At 39.2% G+C, this 25,482-nt stretch overlaps 1 protein-coding gene across 1 annotated transcript; it reads right to left on the bottom strand.

The window, feature by feature from the left end:
• PSMA6 (proteasome 20S subunit alpha 6) lies at positions 1 to 22,099 on the bottom strand. The gene is made up of 7 exons (XM_081227551.1): positions 21,929 to 22,099; positions 7,516 to 7,610; positions 6,969 to 7,050; positions 6,084 to 6,239; positions 3,632 to 3,810; positions 2,259 to 2,353; positions 1 to 226 (listed from the first exon to the last, which is right to left on the bottom strand). The coding sequence occupies exons 1-7, from the start codon at positions 22,002 to 22,004 to the stop codon at positions 169 to 171; spliced, it is 741 nt and encodes a 246-aa protein (XP_081083677.1). The 5' UTR covers positions 22,005 to 22,099; the 3' UTR covers positions 1 to 168.
• Positions 22,100 to 25,482: the final 3,383 nt, after the last annotated feature.

Here is a 25,482-nt window from a genome sequence, read left to right as displayed (position 1 = left end):
TTATTTTCCAAAAGCACTGTTTTTATTTATACAGAGTCCTAACCACTTCAGTGGCAGGAGGAGTGGGAGAGGTTCCTTTTTCAATTCAGGGGCCCCCATAATGTTGGTCTGTTGTTACGAAACACACAGGCAAGTGGCGTCATGGATTTGGTAAACTAACTACAATGTTTAGTCTCTCTCTGCTAGAGCAACAAGGTGAGTATCAATCTCTGCTTCTGTAAGAATCCTGGAAGGCAAAGGGAAAAAACCCCCACAACTATTTACTTTTTGAAAACTTTTTATTATGCAAAATTCAAAAACAACATAAAAGTAGGATAGTAATGAACTCCTGTGTACCTATCACCCAATTTCAACAATTATCAATTTATAGCTAATCTTTTAAAAATCAATAAACCCACCACTCATCCCTTCAGATTATTTTGAAGGAATTCCCAGACATCATATCAACTTCATCTATACACACTAATGTTTACCTCTTTGACATCAGATCTAGAATTAGGTCTTTTGAAAGAAAAACCCTTTTGGTTGCCAATTATGATAGCAAATATTTAAATTAAATATAAAACTAAACTATACATAAAGTATTCTATTTTAGCTCCTATGTCAAAATGCTTTTTATACCTACTATAACTCAAGTTTGTATCAGCCTAGAGACAAGAAGGCACTCCATGTTGAACATGTTATTTTCTAAATGATGTTTGCCCAAAGAAATAAAAACTGTTTGGCAATCTTTAATGTGACCCATTACTGGTGAACTTTTAAAAGTGAAATTTGTCAAAGTGACATTTTTTAGTGCAAACTGGGGCAATGTAAGTAGTTTATACAGTTGTGTATGCTTGTTATATATTCTAGTTATTTTTTATTTTTTTTTGCGGTATGCGGGCCTCTCACTGTTGTGGCCTCTCCCATTGTGGAGCACAGGCTCCAGACACGCAGGCTCAGCGGCCATGGCTCACGGGCCCAGCCGCTCCGTGGCATGTGGGATCTTCCCAGACCAGGGCACGAACCTGTGTCCCCTGCATTGGCAGGCGGACTCTCAACCACTGCGCCACCAGGGAAGCCCTCTAGTTATTATTTAAGTATACTTGCTATCACAGAATTTATAAATGATACAAGAGTTTTTCTGAAGACATACGATCTTTGGTTTCTTACTTATTTAACTAGTAGATGGATATAAAGATTTTAAAGGTTATAGGAGGGTCTCAGAATAGAAAACAAGAACTATTTGTAGATCCTTTAGAGAGATTGCTCCTGCTAGAATTTTACTGCTTTAATAATAATAAAAAAGGCAACCTTTTCTATGGGGGACAGAAGGGAATTCATTTGTTTTTTAAAAAAATTCTATAAATTTTTCTTAAATCTTTCATGTTTATATCACTTGCCTACAGGCAACAAAAAGAACAAATTAGAAAAGAAAAATGTACTGACAAAACTCTTCAAGGTCTGGTTAAGCTTAGTTTACTACCTTTTTTTCCCATCCCTAACAATGACAATGTGTCTTTATAACAGTGACCTAAGAGTAAATACACACAGTAGTCAACATGCATTCCAGCAGGTTCCCTGAATCTGTGGATTTAACTGAAGCATTTTTTACTATTCACGAGAGTATCCAGGTTCATGGTAAAAGTCAATCACCACACAGGGTTGCTGGGAGGATTAAGTGAACTGATACATGTTAAGCACCCAGTATAGATTTGACTCATGGAAGCTGTGAAGTTGATTTGTGGGAGTTAGTCACTTAGTGAGTAAGAACAGACAAGGATCCAGCATCTGCAATTCAATTAGCTGTATGCAAAATTCAGGGGTTTCAAAGATATCCAAATAGGGTCTGAGGTACATCAGTATTTCATACTGCTCGTCAAAGCTCCACTTAAATAACCACTAAATAATAAAAGCTCCATCTGAAAACTACTAGTTTGGGAGCTGAATTTCTATTGCCTTAAGCTAAAAAAACCACACAAACACGCTTATTTACTTCTCAGATAAAGGAGGTTATTTTACATCACCTCTGGTATTAGATATAAAATAAATTAAATGAAAAGAAAAGCAGTTTATATCTGTCTTAAGGAGACACCCAATAAGTTTTAAAACAGATCTCTCAGGTGCTGAAAAAAAAACAAAAAACTAACTCTAGTTCAAAAAAGTGTTCTTTCCTCAAGTTACAGGACAAATGAACCAACACACCTCCACCTTTCTAGACTAGAATTTATCATTTGGCAAACTTCTTTAAGTACCTGGCCGACAATATAATAACTCACCTGAATTTAGGATTTTCAACTGTAACTACTCCAACTTCTATTTCTGAAGGTTTGAAATCAATTGATAGAACAGTAGACAGGCATGTAATTGCAGTCTGAAAAAAAGTATCAACATTAAAATAATATAGTATTTTTCAGAGATTCCAAGATTTTTCTCATTCCAAACTTACTCAAGTCATGAGTTAACCACAAGCTATTCATTTTTGCTCCATGTTTGAGGTGATGTAGTTCTACAGCCACACAGATTGCTTAATTCTAACATGTTGCCTGCCAATGACAAGAAACTTGTTTATACCAAGTCGAACTATAAACTAAAGGGCTCCAACAACAAAAATAGGGTGATTTACACAAAACAGTCTGTTTGCCTGGTGATCACTACATGCCAGGCAATATGCTTATTAGCACTTGGAGTGAGATGGGGAGAGGATAAAGATGAATGATAGTCTTCCTTCAAGGAATTTACAGTAATAACAATTTAAGAATGTTTTAAGTGGCTTTGTACCTGATGTGATTAATTACTTATGTAACTATGAATTGCAATTAAAAAAAAAAAAACCTTTAAGAAACATTTGAACAGTGCCTCCCAGATGAGAACTAGGCTTGTTTCCTGTTAGTGTATGATAATACTGCCAACCAAACACAAAGGTATTAGATGGTAATTCTTCCTTTCTCGTTTATCAGAATCATGTTGTTAGTCTTTAGAATTGCTGTATCCCAGACCCTCTTTTCCACAATCCACTAAAATTGTGTTTTTAACTTCTTGGCAGTAAATAAGAAACTTCTTTAGTCTAAGGTTACTAAATATTTGTGTAAGAATTTTGTCTTGTCCTGTCAATTTAAAACTTCCCAATCATAATGAACAATCCCCTCAAGAACCCTGCATAAAACAGCTCTACTTCTGTGTCCCAGATATAATTTCTCTGCCAAGTCATCCTGTGAGCATATTCTTTTACTGTGAAGATGTCTGCTTCCTTGAAAATTTGGTGTGTGGCTGCTTTTCCTTTAGGACCATAAGAGCAGCATTACTGACTCAACTTTTTCACTTCTGCTTCCAGTTAGCGTAAGCGTAATTTGAATCACAACCATGCAGGTCTTTGGACCTGGTCTTGACTCCTATTCTTAGTTATAGTTTCCCATTTTATATGTGTTTTGTTGAAAGCAGTTTCAAATAAAATTATGAAATGAGATGGGGAATTAGATGAATAAAAGCAGTCCTCACTGTTCCCATGTGACATCAATTTTACTATTAACCTGACAAACTTAGATATCATGACATAACCCAGGAATAGCTTATACAGATTGTCAATTCTGCAATGATCCTCATTATTCTATACAGCATAAAAAAAAAGGTCAGTTCCTTTCGGCTAACTTACTTCCACTGTCTGTTCAAATGTCCAATCAAATTTCTTCTTCACTTTTTTTTCAAGGAAGCTGGTTGACTCGGTTTGTTTAACTCCCGCTGCAGTGGCTTTAAACCCACAGTAGTAACCTGCGGGATCACACTTGTACACCTGAGGGCCTTGTTCTTCATCTATACCGATTAAAATCATACCTAAACAGAAAGAAAGACCCTCATTAAATATCTTATGCCTTTATACAACAAGATTTCTTCTCTATTGGTATTGCCACATAGCTGTTGTTAATCATTACTCTGGCCGTCTATTTTAGGATTTTTCTTTTTTTCCTGAGAACAGGTTTTTTAATGTGTGACAGTAAATGCTCAATAAATGTGGAAATTAAATGATGTTACAGAAAAGGCAACTCATGAAAGCAAAGAAAATCAGGTTAGCCAATTTCACTGTTCTTTTAAAAATATTTTTTAAAGGATGTGTTTGTTTTAAGAAAACTAATAACAAAACATAGGTCATCACCAGATAAATTAGGTAACAAATTTCTATTTTCCAAAAGGTTTTACTGCGGATTTTTTAAAGGTTTTAATGATCACAAATGTAATTTACAATTTTCTAATCCTTGCTATTACCCAAAGCATGTTCCTTTGAACCCTAATCCCTCAAAACGTTAACTGGTCAAATAAATTTGGAAAATATACTTTTCACATACTTTTAGAAAAAATAATATACAAAAGCATATTAAATGTTCTAAAATCTTCTGCTGTAGGCTGACCTACTTTAGCTCAGTAGTTCGTCAGTTTATTTGACCAAGAAATATTTTTTCTTGTATAATTATGTTATTATAATGACATACAATTAAAATAACCATCACCAAACTTCTTTCTACTCAGCAGAGCAGGTATTTAAAGAATGGCTTAACCCCATTTGAAACTTTTTTATATAGTGTCTTCTTACAAGATTTGGTATTATTCAACGACTTTATTCACATTTATAGATGTTTTATAGAGTCTAGTAATGAGGAATTTTGAACCTTATTTGATTGACAAACACTATGACAGTGATGAGCTATCCATTTTATTCTAATGTTATGTTACCCTATAATTTTCTTTACATTTTATACTTGAGCTGTGATATAAAGTACAAGGGCACCACAAAAGAGAGATCCACTTACTTCCTGGGGGGAAAAAAAGAAACACTTCTTTACTTCAGGGTCTTGCAAAATGAGCAGGTTTAACAGATGATAAGGAAATGAACGGCAATCAAGGCAAAAGGAACACGCACAAAGGCACATGAAAGGTCAGGGCACACCCAGGGAATGACAAAAGATCCATGTATTACAGGAGCTTCAGGCGAAAGAAAAATGCAGAGCTTCAGGTCCAAGAGGCAACTTGGGAGTAAACTGTAAGGGGCCTTGCACATCGTATTAACAACAAAACAACAAAATTTGATTTTAGAATGATAACTCATGTAGGAATATGGAACAGACTAGGAAAGAGTAAGGAGGAAGAAAGGCAGTAAATTAGGTGGCAGAGGCAAAAGACAATGAAAAAGTGACAGAGGAGGTGGAAGGGACATATTCTAGGGTAAAGCTTGATGACTAAACAGATGGCCAGGGAAGGTGAGATGGGGGTAGAATGGAAGTTGAGGATGAGAGTAGGAAAATAGCAATGATTTCAAGTTTGAAGTATCTGTGGGACATGAAGGAAGAGACTGGGCTAAAGCTAATGAGGGAGTGACTGGCATACAGGTAGTAAACGAAGCCATCAAAGTGGATGAGATCACCCAGAAGAACAAAGAGGAGAGAAGGACCAAGGAGAGAAACCCAGATGAGCAACAACATTTAAGGGACCAGTAGAAGAGGATGAGCTAAGGAAACTGAGGAGAAGAGTATCATTGAAGAAATCAAGGGAGAATTTTTAAGTGACGGGTCAAAAATAGGGTCAGATGGTAAAGAAAAATCATTACACTGACTGCTTTAATTCTCATAAATGAATGACACAATGTCAGAAATAAACATGTTGAATTTTTCAGGCTAATTTATTACATTAAATCTCAGATCAGTAAAGCTTATTCCTCTCCCAATAAAATTTTACTTGTTTTTTAAAGAAGAAATTTATTCTAAATATATGAACCACAGGCATATATGTGTGAGCCTGATTCTTTAGGGTGGTCCAAAGAAACAACTACATTGTTAGGATGCCTAATTTAAGCATTTCCATCGAACTAGTAATCTGGAATTGCAGTAGAATCTCCATTACAAAAGCCTAATAGCATCTAAAGTTTAAAGGCAGTGCCTAAAATACTGTTGTGAAACGTATCCTTCCATCACTGATTTATTATAAAGATTTCTTCACCTTTTATAACTTCCAAACCACATGTTCCAAACCCGTTACTGAAATAACTTTCTTTATGCATGTTCACTAAAAAAAATCATAATTCATCAATTATTTGGGAGACTTCTTTGCATACTTACAACAACCAAGAGGCCTCATTTCAGCATTCTGTGTGTAGACCTGAGAAATATCAGCAATTCTTTTACACAGCATGTCCACAGGAATCTCGTAACCATACTTGTATTTCCAGTTAGCTGCTTCATAGCGTGCCCTCTGTACCTGGGATCTGCTGTCAGCTTAGAGCATAAAAAACAAAGGTTTACTTCTTTAGAAGGAAAGAATGAACCTCAATTCAGATAATTTTCCCAATATATACATATATCTCCGTTATGACTTAAGGAAAACAGAAGTGGTCCACTATGGCTTTTTCTCCCACCAACGTATAATGAATGACTCAGCAATAAGTATGTGACAAAAAAGGAAAAAAGCTAAAAAAAATGAAGTTCTGTATCCAGCACTGCTCTTTTATGCTGAGCCCTTCATTAGCTGTCAAAGTAGTTTCTAAAAGTGTCTAATAACTCCCCAAAGGCCAGGTTTTAAGGAAAGAAAATAATGTTTCTCTCAATCTTTTTTTGTGGGCTTGAATTTTCCCTTGATTTCAGAAAATAAAAACCCAATGTTATTTTTAAAATTCTCACCTACTTCTAACCAGTGTCACTATCACCAGGTTTGAGATATACTGACTTATATCCCCTTAAATTACTAACCATATCTGAAATAAACCATCTATGAGAGGGGCCTCAGCTCAGTTTCCCTGACTGTAGCACAGAGATCTAATTCTATTATACTTATGGTTTCAAAAAAGCTCACAATACTCTGAAGATATTGATACTAGCCTTGGAAGACTGCAAATCTACTCATATCACCTGAAAATCAGACAGTAAAGGAAGCCTTTTAAAATTAATACAAAACTCAAAAATAATCTGAAGAAAATAACAAATCTAAGTAGGTATTAAGTCAATCACCTGTCATTCCTGTCATCACGCAACCGATGTTTTCGGTTATCTTGAATAAGTGAGTCACTGTGCTGGAATCCAATAATTTATCCTAATGAACAAAATAAATCAAGATAATTTAAAAAATCACAGGTCTCTGTGTAGTGACAAAAAAATATTATGAAATGATAACAATGAACTATATAATAAATGTCTTCTGCTCATTTTACAGTTAAAACCAATAAAAAATGGGGGCAGGGGCACAACTCTGTTTTCCTTTTTCAGATGATATGTTTCCTGTGGGCAAGAATTATAGCTCACCAAAGTGTGTTTTGAGGTCCCTGAAGACAAAAGACCTAGAAATCCCATTGTGCTTATAATCATACCACAAAGTTCAACTTGTCAATTCTGTCTCATCAGTTAAATTGTCAATAAATTCTTCTTGGATGACAGACAGGAAAGCAGGGTCAAAGCAATAACAATGTTAACATATATAATAATATACCCTTGTACAAACTCATGAAACATTCTTGCATTATATTCTGCAACAATTGGCTATCCTGGCAGTACTACTTACAGGTACTTTCTTCTGTGTGACAATTACTGCACAGTCTTTCCCTCTGACGGCTACTGATGTAAGGCCGCCCTGGTTAATAGCCTTAAAAGCATATTCTGGAAAATAGAATAGTTTTTTTAAAGAGGTGAAATAAATGATCATAGATTCATACAATGGAATAATAAAGTTATTAAAAATAAAGAGCTTTATGAACTAACATGGAATGCCATCCAATACATGCAAAGTCAAAATAATGATAATAATAAATCGTAATTAAACCAACTCCACTTCTTTCCATTTTGATCATTTTCATCAGGTACAAATACCAAATTTCCAATAAACATTTAATTAAGTTTTTTTTTTTTTTTTTTTTTTTTTTTGCGGTACGTGGGCCTCTCACTGCTGTGGCCTCTCCTGCTGCGGAGCACAGGCTCCGGACACGCAGACCCAGCGGCCATGGCTCACGGGCCCAGCCGCTCCGCGGCATGTGGGATCTTCCCAGACGGGGGCACGAACCCGTGTCCCCTGCATCGGCAGGCGGACTCCCAACCACTGTGCCACCAGGGAAACCCTAATTAAGTTTTATTATACCAGATCTTTATCCATTATGTTTTATCATTTAAAAGGTTTGTTTTGTAGCCATTATTTCTACCAAGTCTGGTTTCCCTGGGTCAAATTTAGGTGATCTAAATTTTCTCAAGATTTACTATTTCTGTTAACTTTTGGTCAATAACTAATTGACCGTATGCAGTTTTAACTGCTGTGAGATTACTTTGCCTTTTCTTCCCCCCCACCAAGTTGAAATTTTCTGGATCATGTTTTTTGCATTTTCATGTTACCTACACTACAGGATTCTTTAGTTTATCTATAACAAACTTCAGCTTGTGCACTTCTCCAGGTGCTGTCAAGTCATTCCCATGTTAAGACAGCTGAATTGAAGTGGTTTATACAAACAAACTACTTTGGCACCATGTGGTTTAGCCGATAATGACTGCCTGTGGAGAGTGGAATTACAGATGAAACTATCCCTTTCTACACTGTATATTTCTGTAATATTTAAACTTAATATAAACATATATTTTGTAATTTGGAAAGGAGCGACAAAAATTAATGTATGCTCACTGTAGAAAATATAAAGGATAATGTAAAAGAAAAAAATGACTCACTACTCCAATTGTTATCTACATTTGATGCATAATAGATGCTTTTACTCTGTGCACCAGGTCTGAGGCCTGGTCTTGTTTGGTTCAAAAAGCCATTGGTGATGAAGATCATCTGAGGAAGATACTACCTATGACACCAAAGAATTTCCTTTAATAGGAGCTGTGATAAAAATCCTTCGTCAAATATTTCTAAGTGGCCACATATTGAAGAGAACAAAAGAGTAAAAAGACTCTAGAAAAATCACCTCAAAGAAAATCCTCAGATCTAACTTACATTTAACTAGCTAATTACAACAGCTTGTTTTTACCATCCCACATTACACCACAAACAAGTTCTAAAATATAATGTTTCATAATGCTTCTCAGTTCTGTTTCTCATATAGTCAATAAAGCCTCTGCCAGATCAACCCTCCACAGGTAAACTATAAACTCTAGACAAAACTACCCAAAGACACCAGAAAGAGGCCAAAAGAGGCAGATTCCAAAGAGGGAGGCAACGCTTGAAGATGGCAATGGACTGAGGTGAGCTCCCCATTTTCATGACTTAAGCTTGCATGCAGGCCCCAGTCAGGGGTAAACACCCAAAGAAAACTCCGTCCTTTTGGCCTGAAGAGCTAGAGAACAGCTTGGGGGAGTAACCAAAGCTGCTGGAAAATGAGGAAGAGAAAGGAGAGAGCCGAAGAGGGAGAGCCCGAACTTCTATGTTGCCCAAATCTCTAGCTGATTCCATAACCACACACACAAAAGACAGACTCCAAGCAGCCTAGCTAGGATAAAAGAATTGAGATTTAAGCTGCCACCCAAATTAACCTCCTGCTAGAACAAATTAATGCTCTTTGGAGGAATATAACAGAATCCAGCCTTCACAACCTAACATTCACAAATGCCCAGGATATAATCCAGAATTACTCAACATACCAAAAAAGAAAACAAACCAAACAAAACAAAACATAGTTAAACGATCTCCTTAGAAGAGACCAACCCTGAGATGACCCAGATGTTGTATTAGCAGGCAAAGTTATTAAAACTATGTTCAATGACATAATGAAAAATATTCAAGATGAAATAAGAAATCTCAGTAAATTACAAAAGAACCAAATAGAAATTACATAATTGAAAAATACAATATCTGAAATTTAAAAATTCACCAAGTGAACTTAACTGCAGAATGGAGATATAGGAAAATGAATCAAACTATCCCTTTTTTTTTTTTTTTTGGCCGTGCTGCATGGCATGCAGGATCTTAGTTCCCAGACCAGGGATTGAACCCGAGCCCCCTGCAGTGGAAGCACAGAGTCCTAACCACTGGACCACCAGGGAATTCCCTATCCAATTTCAAACAAGAGAAAACAGATTTAACAAAACAAGTCTGTGGGTCAACATCAAAAGGTATAATGTGTGTACTGGAATCCCATATGGAGAGGAAAGCACGAGACCCCCCCCCAAAAAAATCTTTAGAAATAATGGCTAAAATGCTCCAAATTTGGCAAAAGACATAAAATTTCATACTGAAGAACCAGCAAACTCCAAGCAGGATAAATACAAAAAAAACCACACCTGTGAGCTCAATATAGTCAAATTCCTAAAAACCAAAAGCAGAGAAAATTTTGAAAAACAGAAAAAGAACAGATTATACACAAGAGAACAATGATTTGAATTCCATGATTGCACCTGAAGACAGTGGAACATCCTTAACATGTGGAAAGAAAAATCATCAATTCAGAATTCTATATCCAACAAAAACATCCTTCAAGAATGAAAGTTCAGACTTGCAACAGAAACGCTAAAAGAAGTTCTTCGGGCTGAAGGAAAATGATACCAAAAGAAAACTGCAATCTTTAGAAATGAGGAACATCAAAAAATGGTAAATATCTGGATAAATATAAAAGACTATTTTATTCTCTTTAATTCTTTAAAAATAGCTAACAAGGGCTTCCCTGGTGGCGCAGTGGTTAAGAATCCACTTGCCAATGCAGGAGACACGGGTTCAAGCGCTGATTGGGGAAGATCCCACATGCCACGAAGCAACTAAGCCCGTGCACCACAACTACTGAGCCTGCGCTCTAGAGCCCACAAGCCACAACTACTGAGCCCGTGTGCCACAACTACTGAAGCCCATGTGCCTAGAGCCCATGTCTGCAACAACAGAAACCACCGCAATGAGAAGCCCACGCACTGCAATGAAGAGTAGCCCCCACTTGCCCCAACTAGAGAAAAGCCCTCGCGCAGCAACGAAGACCCAACACAGCCAAAAATAAATAAATAAATGTATCTATTTTATTTATATATATAAATACTTAACAAAAGTTACATTTGTGGAGTTTATGAAATATGTACATGTATTACTTATAAAAAAGAAAGGGAGTAAATGGACTTTCAATGTTTCAAGGCTTGAACATGTTATGTGAAATGAAATATTAACTCTAAGACTGGGAGAAGTTAAGCATGTATATTATAATCCTTAGAACAACACTAAAGGATGCTAAGAAGTAGCCAAAAGGCTAATAGATTAAAATGAAATTCTAAAAACTGTTCAAATAATTGAAAAGGAGGCAAGGGAGGAGGTACTGGGGAACAAATAAACAAACAAACAAACAAAACAAAGACAAACAGAAATAAATAAAATAGTAAATTTAAATCTAACCATGTCAACAACTGCATTAAATGCTAACGGATGAGGGGACTTCCCTGGTGGCGCACTGGTTAAGAATCTGCCTGCCAATGCAGGGGACACGGGTTCAAGCCCTGGTCCGGGAAGATCCCACATGCCGTGGAGCAACTAAGCCTGTGTGCCACAACTACTGAGCCCACGTGCCATAACTACTGAAGCCCGTGCACCTAGAGTCCATGCTCTGCAAAAAGAAAAGCCACCACAGTGAGAAGCCTGCACACCGCAACAACGAATAGCCCCGACTCGCCCCAACTAGAGAAAGCCCATGCGCAGCAACAAAGACCAAATGCAGTCATAAATAAATAAACAAACAAATAAATAATGCTAATGGATGAAATACTCCAATTAAAAGAAACTGACAGATGTAGAGAACAAATGTATGGACACCAAGCGGGAAAAGTGGAGGGGGGGAGTGGTGGTGGTGAGATGAATTGGGAGATTGGGATTGACAGACATACACTATTATGTATAAAATAGATAACTAATAAGAACCTGCTGTATAAAAAATAAATGAATACATAAAATTCATATAAAAAATTTTATGATTAAAAAAAGCAGAAACTGTCAGAATGGATAGAAAAGCAAGACTCAAATATATGCTGCCTACTGGACACGCACTTTAATAAATGGATGAAAAAACATACACCATATAAAAGTAAGCATCAGAAAGTTGGAGGGACTATATTAATTTCAGATGAAGTAGACTTCAAGACAAAGAGTATTATTAGAAATAAAGAGGAACATTTCAAAATGATAGAAGAATCAATTCATAAGAAGACATAACACTCATAAATGTACACACACCTTTTAAGACTACTTCAAAATACATGAAAGGAAGATTGACCAAATTAAAAAAAGAAATGGACAATCACACCCAGTTAAAGATTTTAACACTGCCACTCAGGAACCGCCAAAAAAGTAGACATACATGATATGAACTACACCATCAACCACTCTGACCTAGGTGGTATCTGTAGAATACTATTGGCAATAACTGAAAAATATACAGACACATGGTATTAACAGTACATGGTACATTTACCAAGACAGACCATATGTTAGGCCATAAAACAAGTCTCAATTTTTAAAGTGCTGAAATCCCTATACTTAGGGAAAATTTTAAATATGAAAATTTAAAACCACACTTCTAAATAATCCATGCATCAAAGAAGTAATCACCAGGGACATTTTAAAATATTTTGAACTGAATGGTAATAAAAATGTATCAAAACTTGTAGGATGCAGCTAAAAGTGTTCAGAAGGAATTTTACTGCTATGGTGGACAGATCCTAAGGTGGCCTCCCCTCCACAATACGTGCCTCCTGGTGTTCACATCTTTGTGTAATCCCCTCCCCTGAGTGTGGGCAAGATCTCTTAACTTCCTTCTAACAAACTAAATATGGCAAAAGTGATGGGATGGCACTCTACTGATTACATTATGTAGACTCCACCTTGCTAGCAGACTCACTCTTGAGACTCTTCTTGCTGGCTTGATAAGTAGCTATGGGGCAAGAACCACTGGTGGCCTCTGGTGAACAGCCATAAGGTAGTTGGGGCCCTCAGTCCTACACTGCAAACCTAAGTTTCCACTTTAAGAAGCTAGAAAAGGGCAAAGTAAACCCAGATTAGAAGAAAAGAAATAATAAAGATCAGAAATCAATGAAATAGACAAAAAAGAGAACATGAGCAAAGTCAAAAATTGATTCTTTGAACAAAAAACAATAAACCAACGGGACTTCCCTGGCAGTCCAGTAGTTAAGACTCTGCACTCCCAATGCAGGGGGCATGGGTTCAATCCCTGGTCAGGGAACTAAGATCTCACACAACGCAAGGCACGGCCAAACAAAAAAACAAAAACCAAAAAAAACCCAACAAAATTATAAGCCTTTTGGTATGTTGAAAAACAGTCCCCAAATGATATCCATGTCCTAATCCCTGGAACCTGCAAATACTACCATATATAGCCAAAAAAAAAAAAAAAAAGAGAGAGAGAGATCTTTGCACATGTGATTAAGTTAATCTTGAGATGGGGAGATCATCCTGGTGGGCCCTAAATGCATTCCTATTAAGAGACAGAGGGAAACTTTATACACACAGAGGAGAAGGTGCTATGAAGAGGGAGCAGACAGATTTGAAAATGCTGGTCTTGAAGATCAGAGTGATGCAGTCGCAAACCAAGAAATGCTGGCAGCCTCTTGAAGTGGACAAGACAAGGAATGCATTCTTCCCTAGAGCCTCCAGAGAGAGCATGGCCCTGCTCGACAGCTAGATGTTGGTCCGGTGATACAGATTTCAGACTTCGGGCCTCCAGAACTGTGAGAGAATAAATTCTGTTGTGTTAAGCCTCTAAGTTTGTGGTGATTTGTTACAGCAGCCACAGGAAACTCATACAAACCTCTAGCCAGACTAACTAAGAAAATAAGAGAATACAAATGACCAGTTATCAGGAATAAAAGAAGAGTTATCACTATACATATTATAGAGATAAGAAACATTAGGGACAATCACTTCTATAAAGATATATATCTGGGTCACCATCCTTGATCTCACCTAATCTCAGTTCCACATTTTCAACTGCCTGCTGTGTTATTACCTGATTGTTCAGAACACAATTCTGGCCTAAAAAGTATTCCATCTATGGCTATACAGGGTTATTAGTTTGCAATTTTTACCATCTCTCCTCTTACACTGTACTTTTTGCTTAGAGACCTTGACCCTTCCCACACCCATGTCTTTGCTGCTTCAGGTCCTCTCTGGACTGCCCTATCACTCTTATTTCCACCTAGCCAAAGCCTGCCTTTCCTCTCAAGCCTCTTCCATTTCCCATGGACACTTTCTCTGATTGTCGTAGAAGGGACTCTTCAACCCTTTCTCTGAATTCCCATAGTATTTCCTATCTCACCAGTAATTTTAGCATTTTCAAATATGTATTTCCCCCTCTACCACCAAAATGGATAGTCAAAGAAAGCAGGAACCAAGGAACTTTAAAATTACACTTGCAACCGGTAGACACTAAGTCAAAGGTTGGCCATGGACCCAATCCAGCTTACTCAAACTGGTTTAGAATACACAGTTTTCTAGAAAGATTTTAATTAACTAAAAGTCTGATAAAATAAAATCAAGGTTTAGTTTTTCTTAGAAAAAAAATTCTGGTATCTTTTGACCCTCATTCCCACATAGCAACTGTCCTGCAGAGGAAAAATCATCTAGGGCTGGCATGTGTTTTGCAGTTTTTCACAGTTCCCATCACTCCTCCTCCTATCTCACCAGCCGGTTTCACTCATGTGCATTACTTATCTGGTCTGCTTAAATAATGCAAAAGATAAAAGGCCACAAAAGAAAGAGCTACAGCCCTCCCCATATAATAAAATTTTGTCCCACACACAAAAAAATTTTTTTACACATAGAAAATATTTCTCAATAGACAATGTGCCTATGCATTAGCCAGGATTCATTAAAGGAGTCCTAGTCCTCTCTCCCTCTATATAGAGTAGTGCTGTCCAACAGAACTTTCTGTGATGATGGCAGTGTTCTATATTTGCACTGCCCAATATAATAGCCATTAGCCACATGTGGCTACTGAGCACTTGAAATATGGCTAGTGCAATGAAGGAACTGAATTTTTCATTTAATTTAAAGTTCTTAGTTAAGAGTATCATTCCTGGGACTTCCCTGGTGGCGCAGTGGTTAATCCACCTGCCAATGCAGGGGACACAGGTTCGAGCCTTGGTCCGGAAAGATCACACGTGCTGCGGAGCAACTAAGCCCATGCGCCACAATTGCTGAGCCTACGTTCTGGAGCCCGTGAGCCACAACTACTGAGCCTGTGTGCTGCAACTACCGAAGCCCACGTGGCCGAGAGCCTGTGCTCCGCAACAAGAGAAGCCACTGCGCTGAGTAGCCCGCACACCGCAATGAAGACCCACACAGCCAAATAAATAAATAAATAAATTAAAAATATATATATCATTCCTGGACTCCCCTGGTGGCCAGTGGTTGAGACTCCACGCTTCCACCGCAGGGGGCACAGGTTCCATCCCTGGCGGGGAACTAGGATCCCACATGCCGCGTGGCGCAGCCAATAAATAAATAAATAAATATATGTATATGTGTATATATATAATTCCTGCTCTTCATCTCCTACTTCCCAGTCTCCCTCACTGCTTCCATCTCTTCAGCTGACTCCTTAAATACGGGTATCCCCCAGAATTCTATTATTTCTCCCTATCACTGGATGATTTTATCCTATATAATCACCACTAACTACGTCATCTTTAGCTCGGAACCCACATTTGCAAATGCCTATTTCTCCCACAGGCATGTCTGAAATTAAACTCCTCTTCTCTATAAACCTCCTTCTTTTTTTATAGTCCTTATCTCAAATTACTAACCACTCAAGTTTTCAAGCTGGGTACCATTTTTGACTCTTCATTTCTCTCTCATCAGAGAAATATGTCCACTCGTATCTAGGATTTGCTTTAAAATACTCCAGCAGAGAGGGGAAAAGTATATAGGAAAACAAGATTGATAAAATGCTGACAACCACTGAAGCTGGATTATGGATACATGTGGGTCATTGTATTTATTCTACCTACTTTGGTTTGAAATTTTCCATAATAAAATTTTAAAAAATAAAACTCAAGAATCTCCCCTTCTCCAGCCTTTCTCTCTCAATACCTTAGTTCACTCATTAGGGCTTATATGGATTACTGAACAAGCCTCTCCAAAGTGGTCTTCCTGTCATCTGTCCCTTTCTACTCTAGTTCTACACTCAACTCTTCTATTTTACTTAATAATTTTGTCGTTCTTAAAGATTTCTGCCGGCTATGTCCAAAACATATGGGACAAAGTCCAAACTCTAGCATGGCATCCAAATCTCTTCAAAATTTTGCTACAATCTACTCTTCCAGTTATCACTGTCTGCTCCAACCACACTGACTGACCACTACACTGGTCTCCCTGAATTTCCTTATCTAATCTCCATGTAGATCAATTTATATTCTCTGAGGAAACTTTCCTGGCTCTCCCTGTGAGTGTCACTTCCTAAAGTACACTTTTTTGCACAGATATTTTAGTACTTACCATGGTGCACTGCACTGTAATTTTCAATAAAATTTTGTGTTAATGAATCCCCATTATAACACTACCACCAGCATAAAATAAATAAGCTACAAAGACACATACTGTACAGCACAGGGAATATAGCCAATATTTTATAATAACTATAAATGGGGTATAACCTTTAAAAATTGTGAATTACCATGCTGTACACCTGAAACTTATATAATATTGTTCGCCAACTATACTTCAATTAAAAAATTTTTTAATTAAAAAATTTTAATTTAAATAATACAACCATAAAATATATATGTTACAATAATTTCCACAAAAATGGAAACTGTCAAGTAAAGAATCTAGAGACAATAACTAAACAGTATCTTCTAAAGGAACACTGGGAGAGTAAAAAGTAATGTCACAGTTTATAGCAGAGGTGAGCATGAAGCCCAATTAAGAGAAAATAGTTCATAGGCAGCATTTAAAAGGCATGTTTAGTTTTTAAAAGTCAGAATTCACATGTCAGAAATAATAATTAAACACTTTATCTCCATTACTAAAGATTTGTTTTTTTGGATAAAATTTCAGAAACTTACAAAACTAGCAAACACTGTTATGTTAATCTCAGTAATCTGTTATTGAATGTCCAAGATTATGCAGGAAAATGACAGCCCATTTCTCATTTTTTAAATGGGAAAAACTATAATGAATTTATTATCTTAAATGGGTAAGATTATAATGGATTTAAGTTACATATTAAATTTCTTCATTAGTAACTTAAATACATAGTAAATTACCTATTATATATGTGTTAGATTGAACCACACGAAAGAGCTATTTTTCTAGGTAAAAACCAGTCAAACCAGCAGTTTCACAAGGTTCAACCTAACAACAAACAGGTTAGAATGAAAACTGCTTCCTTGATTACAAATAAAACGGTTAATAAACAGTTGTTTGTATATAGAGACCTCTTTTCCACAGTAATCTCTTACACACTCCGCTTCCTCCTCTACAATTTTCCTCAACACCTTCCCAACTTTTCCAGGACTCATTCGTATAACACTAGGAAAAAACAGGGGCTAAATAAAAGGTACTGTGACAGGGCTTCCCTGGTGGCGAAGTGGTTGAGCGTCCGCCCGCCGATGCAGGGGACACGGGTTTGTGCCCCGGTCCGGGAATATCCCATATGCCGCGGAGAGGCTGGGCCCGTGAGCCATGGCCGCTGAGCCTGCGCGTCCGGAGCCTGTGCTCCGCAACAGGAGAGGCCACAGCAGTGAGGCCCACGTACCGAAAAAAAAAAGGTACTGTGACAAAATGTTCAGGACGAGCACACAATGCCCGACAGTGGCTCACAGTATGAGCTGCTCAGTGTGATGCTAGAGACAGCAGCAATGCACGTCCCATTTATGGACGCTCATTTCGAAGCATCTACAGGTGATTCTGAAGTTCTGCCAATTACAGGAATGTAACTCAAGATTTATCCCACCCATAATTTTGTCTAAAATGATGTACTGAGATGGAAACTAAATTTTTGGTGCTCAGCATGATTGCAGGGTATACGGAAAGAGAAATAGAAATGTTGTACACATGAAACTTAATGTTATAAGCCAATTTACCCCAATAAAATACAAATCTAAAATTTAAAAAAAAGAGAGAGAATGCAGCCCTAAAGACACCTTAATTTTCAGCCTATGTGACCCTAAGCCTACCAGACTTCTAACTTACAAGACTGGGAAAAAATAAATAGACGTTTAAAAACAAACAAAAACTGTAGTGAATTTTGGAAAATATGATTTTTTCTCATATAAACATGGGCTGGAAAAATAATGTATGGTCCATACATTCTTCGAAGTTTGGCTATCAAAAAAATAAGAGATGTTCTACTGGGGCAAGGCAGGTATTCTTCAGGATATGTCTACATTCAATTTGAATGCTGTACGACTAGAAACTTTTTGTTAAGATTTTTTGAAACTGCCATTCTGTCTTTCCCTAACCTTGTAACTTAAGCAGGAAGTGTGTCTCATTTCACATTGCCTCCAAATATCACACTCCTTAAAATGGGGATGTTCAAGCAGGTGGGGTCATTAGAAATCTTGGCGTTTGTGTGTGTCGGGGCGGGGGGGGGGCGGCTATGAGGTTGAAAACATAGCAGTGTTTGATCCCATTATTTCTGTGTAGTTTTAATACGTATGTATTTATGAATATATATACACGTATGTATACATATACACATTTAATTTCAAATCAGATTCAAGAGGGCATGAGGGGCTTCCCTGGTGGCGCAGTGGTTGAGAGTCCGCCTGCCGAGGCAGGGGACGCGGGTTCGTGCCCCGGTCTGGGAAGATCCCACATGCCGCGCAGCGGCTGGGCCCGTGAGCCATGGCCGCTGGGCCTGCGCGTCCGGAGCCTGTGCTCCGCAATGGGAGAGGCCACAACAGTGAGAAGCCCGCGTGCCGCAAAAAAAAAAAAAAGAAAAAAAAAAGAGGGCATGAGAAGTCTGGGTTGAGAAACACTACTTTAAAACAAGAAAAATTTTTAACAGCAAAAGAGGCAAACAGTAAGTACTTCTCAGTCCATTTATTTGTGAAACTCCTGATTCCATTTTTATCAGCCACTTGTTTCTTCCTGACAGCATCCCTCACAGAAACATTTTACTGAGCACTTACTATGTGACAGACACTGAGTACTTTATATCTATTAACTCATTAAATCCTTAGAGACCTATAAGGTAAGTGGAATTATTATCTCTATTTTACATAGGTAGAAAGTTTTCCTAGTTGGTGTGGAGCAAGGACTCCCCAGGAATCCTGCCTTCAGTACACAGTACCACTTCCAGATTAGAAAACTGTCCTCTCCAGTCTGTCTCTACCAGACCATTTCTTTCCTTTCCTTATCAGCATGCTCCCTTCTTAGAAGCAACCAAGCAGTGCTCACTTTCATCTGGGAGGCAAATTCAAGTGACTGCTCCTACCTCCCTTGCCAGGCATATCCAGCAAAAGACCTGCAAGCGGAAGAGAGGCCTGAAAGTAGTCAGGCTTATGGGCCTTCGTTTCCCCACTGATAAGTGCTCTGTATATAGCGCTACAGTTTTTCTGTACACACACACACACACACACACACACACACACACACACACACACACACACACACACACACACACACACACACACACACACACACACACACACACACACACACACACACACACACACACACACACACACACACACACACACACACACCCTACCCCTTGAATACATTCATTAAGAGAAAATTTTCAAGGTACAGGTAACAATCAAAAATCTTTCTCTCTACTCCTTGGGAACAAACACTGCCAACAGTTTGTTTATGATTATAGTTAGCATTGTAATTTTAAACTTATACCTCTATTTTTTAAATTTATCAACTTTAGACTACATTTATCTTTTGAACCCCAGCTATCGAAGATGAGGAGCATACTCGCCTTTCCATTAATCTTTCCATTCCCTTGTCATCTCTCCATTTTTCTTATATTTTTCCACTGTTATGGTTAACAATTTGCACTTTATAATTCTTATACATTTTGTCTTTGGCAGATTCTAAAGTTTATAAACTAATAAACAGTATTTACAACATTATGACAATCTACATATATTTCACTAGAGAATCAAGCATGCATGGACAATGAAAGAAGAAAATAGAGCTACTAACTTAACAGACCAAAAATAAAATAAGCCAAAAAATCAAACAAAAAATAACATTTACTGAGGACTTAATACTGTGCTAAGCACTCTACATGTATCATTTTATTTAATCCTCAAAACAACCATATAAGGAAGGAATTATGAGGCCAGCTTTGCAAACAGAAATTAAGGCTAAAGTTATATCACTTGCCCAGGTGAGCTAGTATGGAGGAGAGCAGGAATTTGAATTCAGGTATGGCTCCAGGGCCTGAACTCTTCACCACTATACTGCTTGCTCATACTAACTATTCTTTCACTTTCCTTTTCCTAGCAATGTCTAATTAGTGCCCTGAGTAGCAGAGGGAGTGTGTTATACAACAAGACAGAGCTTAAAATTATTCTGTCTAGATATTTAACTTGTTTTGAACTACATGCTCTATTCTGAATCTTTTAAAACCATTAAAATGACACTATATTCAGCCTCTCTACTCACCAAATCTGGGAAGCGTTAAAGCCTATGCTTTATGGCTAGATTTCACAATATAGTATACAAAAGCAAAGTGTAGGTCTAAGTGACTTTTTCTGTTCGCATATTAAAAACCATGAAATAGAACATTCAAAGCATAGTCTAATATAGAAAAAGTCTTTAAAACTCAGGAATGAAACTTTAAAAATGAAACTTCCTTGAAGATACAGTTATCATCTCTCTGTTCTATCTTAGGTCATATTTTTCAATTGGGGATGAGTTAAGGTGTTACTGAATTAACCAATATGATGTTGTTTCTTGCTACGTTATATCCAGTATGTAGCCATATAGTAGACTGCTTTCATTCCAAGTTATATTTATTTCTAAAATTTACAGGTGAAGAGAACCTCATTTATAGGCCAACTCTCTCCTTCTGATTTCCAAGCACAGACGATTTTATCACTGTCCTCGCCAAGGCACTGAGGTGCTAAATTCACTCAAAAATGAAACCATCACCGGCCAGTTGTAAATCAGGTTCTCCTGATACTGAATTCTCCAGGGCAAGAGGTTAAGGGTCCGAGGTTATAATCATAACCTAAACCCTGACACCTTTCGATCCAACAAAATATATTACTATACTGAATAACTGTAACTACTTTAGGGTTTATTTCCGTTGAAGCTGTTCAGGAAACAGCTAGTTCACCATACCTCATCTACAATTCAGAACCAGCTTTTAAACTATAGTAACATTCAAACAGATGTGGGTTAAGAGAAGATGCTAGTTTCAAGAGCAGCTCTAGAACTGACGGCCACTCATCCTGTCCACCAGTTTTTCAAAGATGTCCTGAACTCTGTAGGTATTTGTAATTTGGCGCTTTATATTTTTCTTTTTATCCGTTTTTTTACGTATCTGTCACTCCCTTTGAGCTGTGAGTTTCAGTATAGGTGAGGGTGTGACATCTTTGCATCCCCCAGGACCAGCACAGCGTCTTGCACACAGAAGGCTCTGAATGCCTACGCGGAATTAACCACAGGACCAGGAAGTCCGTGCAGCAAACAAAGGAAAACGGAGGGGGGACGTTTTAATTGGAAGGTCAAGGAACCAATTATCAATTAGAGGAATGCAGACGTTGGGCCCACTCACGTCAAACAGCCCTACCTTCCTTAACGCTTTACAGTGTCCAGGCAGTGCGGCCGCTTGCCCTGGAGAGCCCGAGGCCTTCAGCCTTCGGGCTCCCATCCCTGCCTGCAGATATCGGTGGGAACATCACGGGACTCGACCTGGCCTCGGCCCTCCTCCCGTCCCAGCTCCGGCCATGCTTCAGCCCGGGACTAAACTCCGGCTGCGGCTTCCTGCTCCAGGCCGTACCATGACAGAGCAATTCGAGTGGAGCAAAGGCAAACCCGGTTCACTCACCTACTTGGTAGAGCCGGCCCTCGGGGGAAAAAATGGTAATGTGGCGGTCAAAACCAGCGCTGGAGCCACGGGACATGGTGCACCACTACTCCAAGCACAATCCTGAGGCCCCGTAGCTCCCGCACCAGGTGTACAAGCCCCTCCGGAAGTTGCAGCGACTGCTTCCGGGGCACTGGCGGACTTCATCCGCTCTTGCGCCCCGAAGTCACGATTCTAGCGTCAGTTCCCGCGCGCCTGAGAACTCCAAGGCCCCGCCCCTGGTGGAGGGTGGGGAGAGCGGACCAAAGGTTTTCGATGTGCGCATGCGCCAGCCCCATGTGTGGGCGGCTTTAAGATGGTTGGTGAAGTCCTCATTGAGGCGGTTTATAGAGCTTTCATCTAGAGAATGAATTGACTATAGCAAGAACAAAAAAGCTTTCCGGGGCCAGGAGTAGTGAGTTGCCTGTCTGTGGGATCGCGTATTTAACAAGTCTCTCGTTAGTTTTGGCACCTGTATATCCAGCCTGGCTCTGGCTTGCTGGCGTTCTTCTAACCTCTTTACCCAACCACTTTGCTTCCTGCTACTAGAGGGAGAAATAAATGGATTGCAGCTGCTCCCGCAGCAGCCGTTAATTTCAGGTACAGAAGGGAGCGGGTTCTGCTAGCCACTCCAGAGCACAGTTTTCTGGCCAGGCAAGATCTTCCTTTGGCCAACAGCCCCCGACAGTTTTGTCTTAAAAGTGGAACTGGGGTTGAAATATAGGTATAATACAGCAATCAGTAGCCTTGATTGATAATGAACAAGAACCGAAGGGAAAGGCTCATAGCAGGCCGGCGTTAGATGAACTAATGAGAATAATTCCCAAGCAGGCGAGGTAGCTCTGGAGAACAGCAGGTGGCTTTTTGAACTGTAAAATGTGCCTATTTTGACCTACCTCAAGGCACGCTCCTATTTAGTGAATATAAAATGCAAAACAGATGTTAAGTTAGTGTCACCCGCCCCCTCTGCCCAGTACTTTGTGCGCCAGGAAGGCCAGCTATACCAAGATTTCTGGCACTTCAATATCAGCTGTAATGAATACTGAAGTAGGGATTCTTACCTTTTTAATGTATTTTCTCTTAAACTCACTTTCCATTTAAAAGAAAAAAATTTGTAAGAGCCTTCTAAGGAGTTTGTTATGGAAGTTCCGATTTCTCAAGAGTGTTTTTTAAAAAATAAACTTCTATTTCGTTACTGAAAAAGAAAATTCAAAACTGAAACTCGAATAAGAAAATACTAAGTGCAGACATCATCTCTGGCACACAGGGTACTTTCCAGCTCTGGCTGATTCCCAAGTGTACTGATAAAAGTTGTCCCTTGCTCTGGTTTAGGTCCCTATCCTCAGCACCAACTCCTCCTGACCTTTTGAGTACTTTTTTTTTTCTCAGACACTGAGCAAGCCTCCTAAACTGTAATTCCTACAGTTTACCTGAAGAATCATAGATAAAATGAGTTCTCTGTAAGGCTGCTTGGAGGGTGAACTCATTCAACAGCCCCCTCTATGCTAATATTTCCTCAAAACTAGGTCTCTAGCTGGATCCTTCTCTGGTGCTGAGTCTTCTCTAATCGCATATATGACATTTTTCACATTGAGACACATGGTACCTCAAAACCCAGCATGTTTAAAACAGAACACCTGGGGCTTCCCTGGTGGCACAGTGGTTAAGAATCCGCCTGTCTGTGCATGGGACACAGGTTCGAGCCCTAGTCTGGGAAGATCCCACATGCTGCGGAGCAACTAAGCCCGTGCGCCACAACTGCTGAAGCCTGTGCGCCTAGACACCGAGCTCCGTAACAAGAGAAACCACCGCAATGAGAAGCCCCCGCTTGCCGCAACTAGAGAAAGCCCGCGCGCAGCAACGAAGACCCAACTCAGCCAAAAATCAATCAGTAAAATAAAACAGAACACCTTGGGGCTTCCCTGGTGGCGCAGTGGTTGAGAGTCCGCCTGCCGATGCAGGGGACACAGGTTTGTGCCCCGGTTCGGGAAGATCCCACATGCCGCAGAGCGGCTAGGCCCGTGAGCCATGGCCGTTGAGCCTGTGCGTCTGGAGACTGTGCTCCGCAACAGGAGAGGCCACAACAGTGAGAGGCCCACATACCGAAAAAAAAAAAAGAAAAAAAAAAACAAACAGAACACCTCATTCCATCTCTTTTCTCCCAAGCCAGTTCCTGTCCCTCATACCACACTTTCTAAGTCCTCAGAGCCAAAACCTTGCAGCAGCCTTCAGTTCCCCAAAACTTCCTATTCTGTCCCCATGTAGTCTTTTTTTTAACACAAGCTTTTTAAAAATTATTATTATTTATTATTATATATATTTTTGGCTGCCTTGGGTCTTCGTTGCTGTGCGTGAGCTTTCTCTAGTTGTGGTGAGCGGGGGCTACTCTTGGTTGTGGTGCGCGGGCTTCTCATTGCAGTGGCTTCTCTTGTTGCGTAGCATGGGCTCTAGGTGCTCATGCTTAAGTAGTTGTGGTGTGAGGGCTCAGTAGTTGTGGCTCGCGGGCTCTAGAGCACAGGCTCAGTAGTCGTGGCACATGGGCTTATTTGCTCTGCGGCATATGGGATCTTCCAGGACCAGGGCTCAAACCCATGTGCCCTGAATTGCCAGGCAGATTCTTAACCATTGCGCCACCAGGGAAGCCCCCCATGTAGTCTTGATCCTTCTTATTCTGCTTTCCTCTTTTCTGTTGTATAATTCATAATTTTGTTCACTGTTTATTGTCTCTCCTCCCCCAACCCAAGTTCCATGAGGGCAAGAATCTTTGTTTTGTTCACTGGTATAGCTCAGGCAGCTTGAACAATACCTAGCATGTAATAAGTGCTCAATAAATATTAGTAGAATGAATGAATCCCTTACAGCATAGGGATTAGGAGTGCATCCCTTTCTATTTAAACCTGAATTTAAATCCCGTTTGTGACAGTTACCAGATATGTGACCTTATGCAACCTCCCTAAGTCTGGATTTCCTTATCTGTTAAATTTGGGTAAGATTCACTTTATGGGTGCTGTTGTGAGGATTAAATGAGAGAAGGCAAGAAAGTGAGGTGTTAAACAACATACCTAGCACATAATAAGCACTCATTAAACGGCTGTGATTGTTGCCTTCCTGTCTGGTCAGTCACCAAATCCTCTTGATTATTCCTATGGGGCAACTCCATCTGCTTTTCACTCCCACTGCCACTGTCTGGATTAAGACCCCTTTTCCAGTTTGCCTGGTCTGGCACAGTAGCATCTCTTCTTGTTGATCCACATTCTTGGAATCATTTTCTTGAGCAAGATCTCATTGGGTTGCTTCTCTGCCCAGATTTCTTTGAGCTCCTGAATCAAATTCAGCCTTGAGCTTAGCTGACCTTGTACCTATCTTTTCAGCCTTGTCTTCCACTTCATCCTCCTATTTCCATTGCAGGGCTACATTCCACAGCACAGCTCTGAGAAGCACCACCTGATCCTCCTCAGGCTCTCCCATTCCCCCACACTCCTGTTCCTCCTGTAAGGATGCTCATTCCCATCTCGTCATCTAAGAAGCTCAGGTCC

The sequence above is a fragment of the Mesoplodon bidens genome, assembly GCF_964165515.1.
Source record: "Mesoplodon bidens genome assembly, chromosome: 3".
Taxonomy (NCBI): Eukaryota; Metazoa; Chordata; class Mammalia; order Artiodactyla; family Ziphiidae; genus Mesoplodon; species Mesoplodon bidens.
The sequence above is the reverse complement of the archived record's forward strand: the minus strand, read 5'-3'. Positions and strand labels throughout refer to the sequence as shown.

What these genes read in the sequence shown, in the direction of transcription:
- PSMA6 (XM_081227551.1), bottom strand. Translation starts at nt 22,004, where the DNA reads ATGTCCCGTGGCTCCAGCGCTGGTTTTGACCGCCACATTACCATTTTT. An exon ending in AATGAGGCCTCTTGGTTGTT is followed by an intron (nt 3,811 to 6,083) that starts GTAAGTATGCAA and finishes CTTTCTGTTTAG; the next exon opens with GTATGATTTTAATCGGTATA. An exon ending in GTTGAAAATCCTAAATTCAG is followed by an intron (nt 227 to 2,258) that starts GTGAGTTATTAT and finishes TTTGCCTTCCAG; the next exon opens with GATTCTTACAGAAGCAGAGA.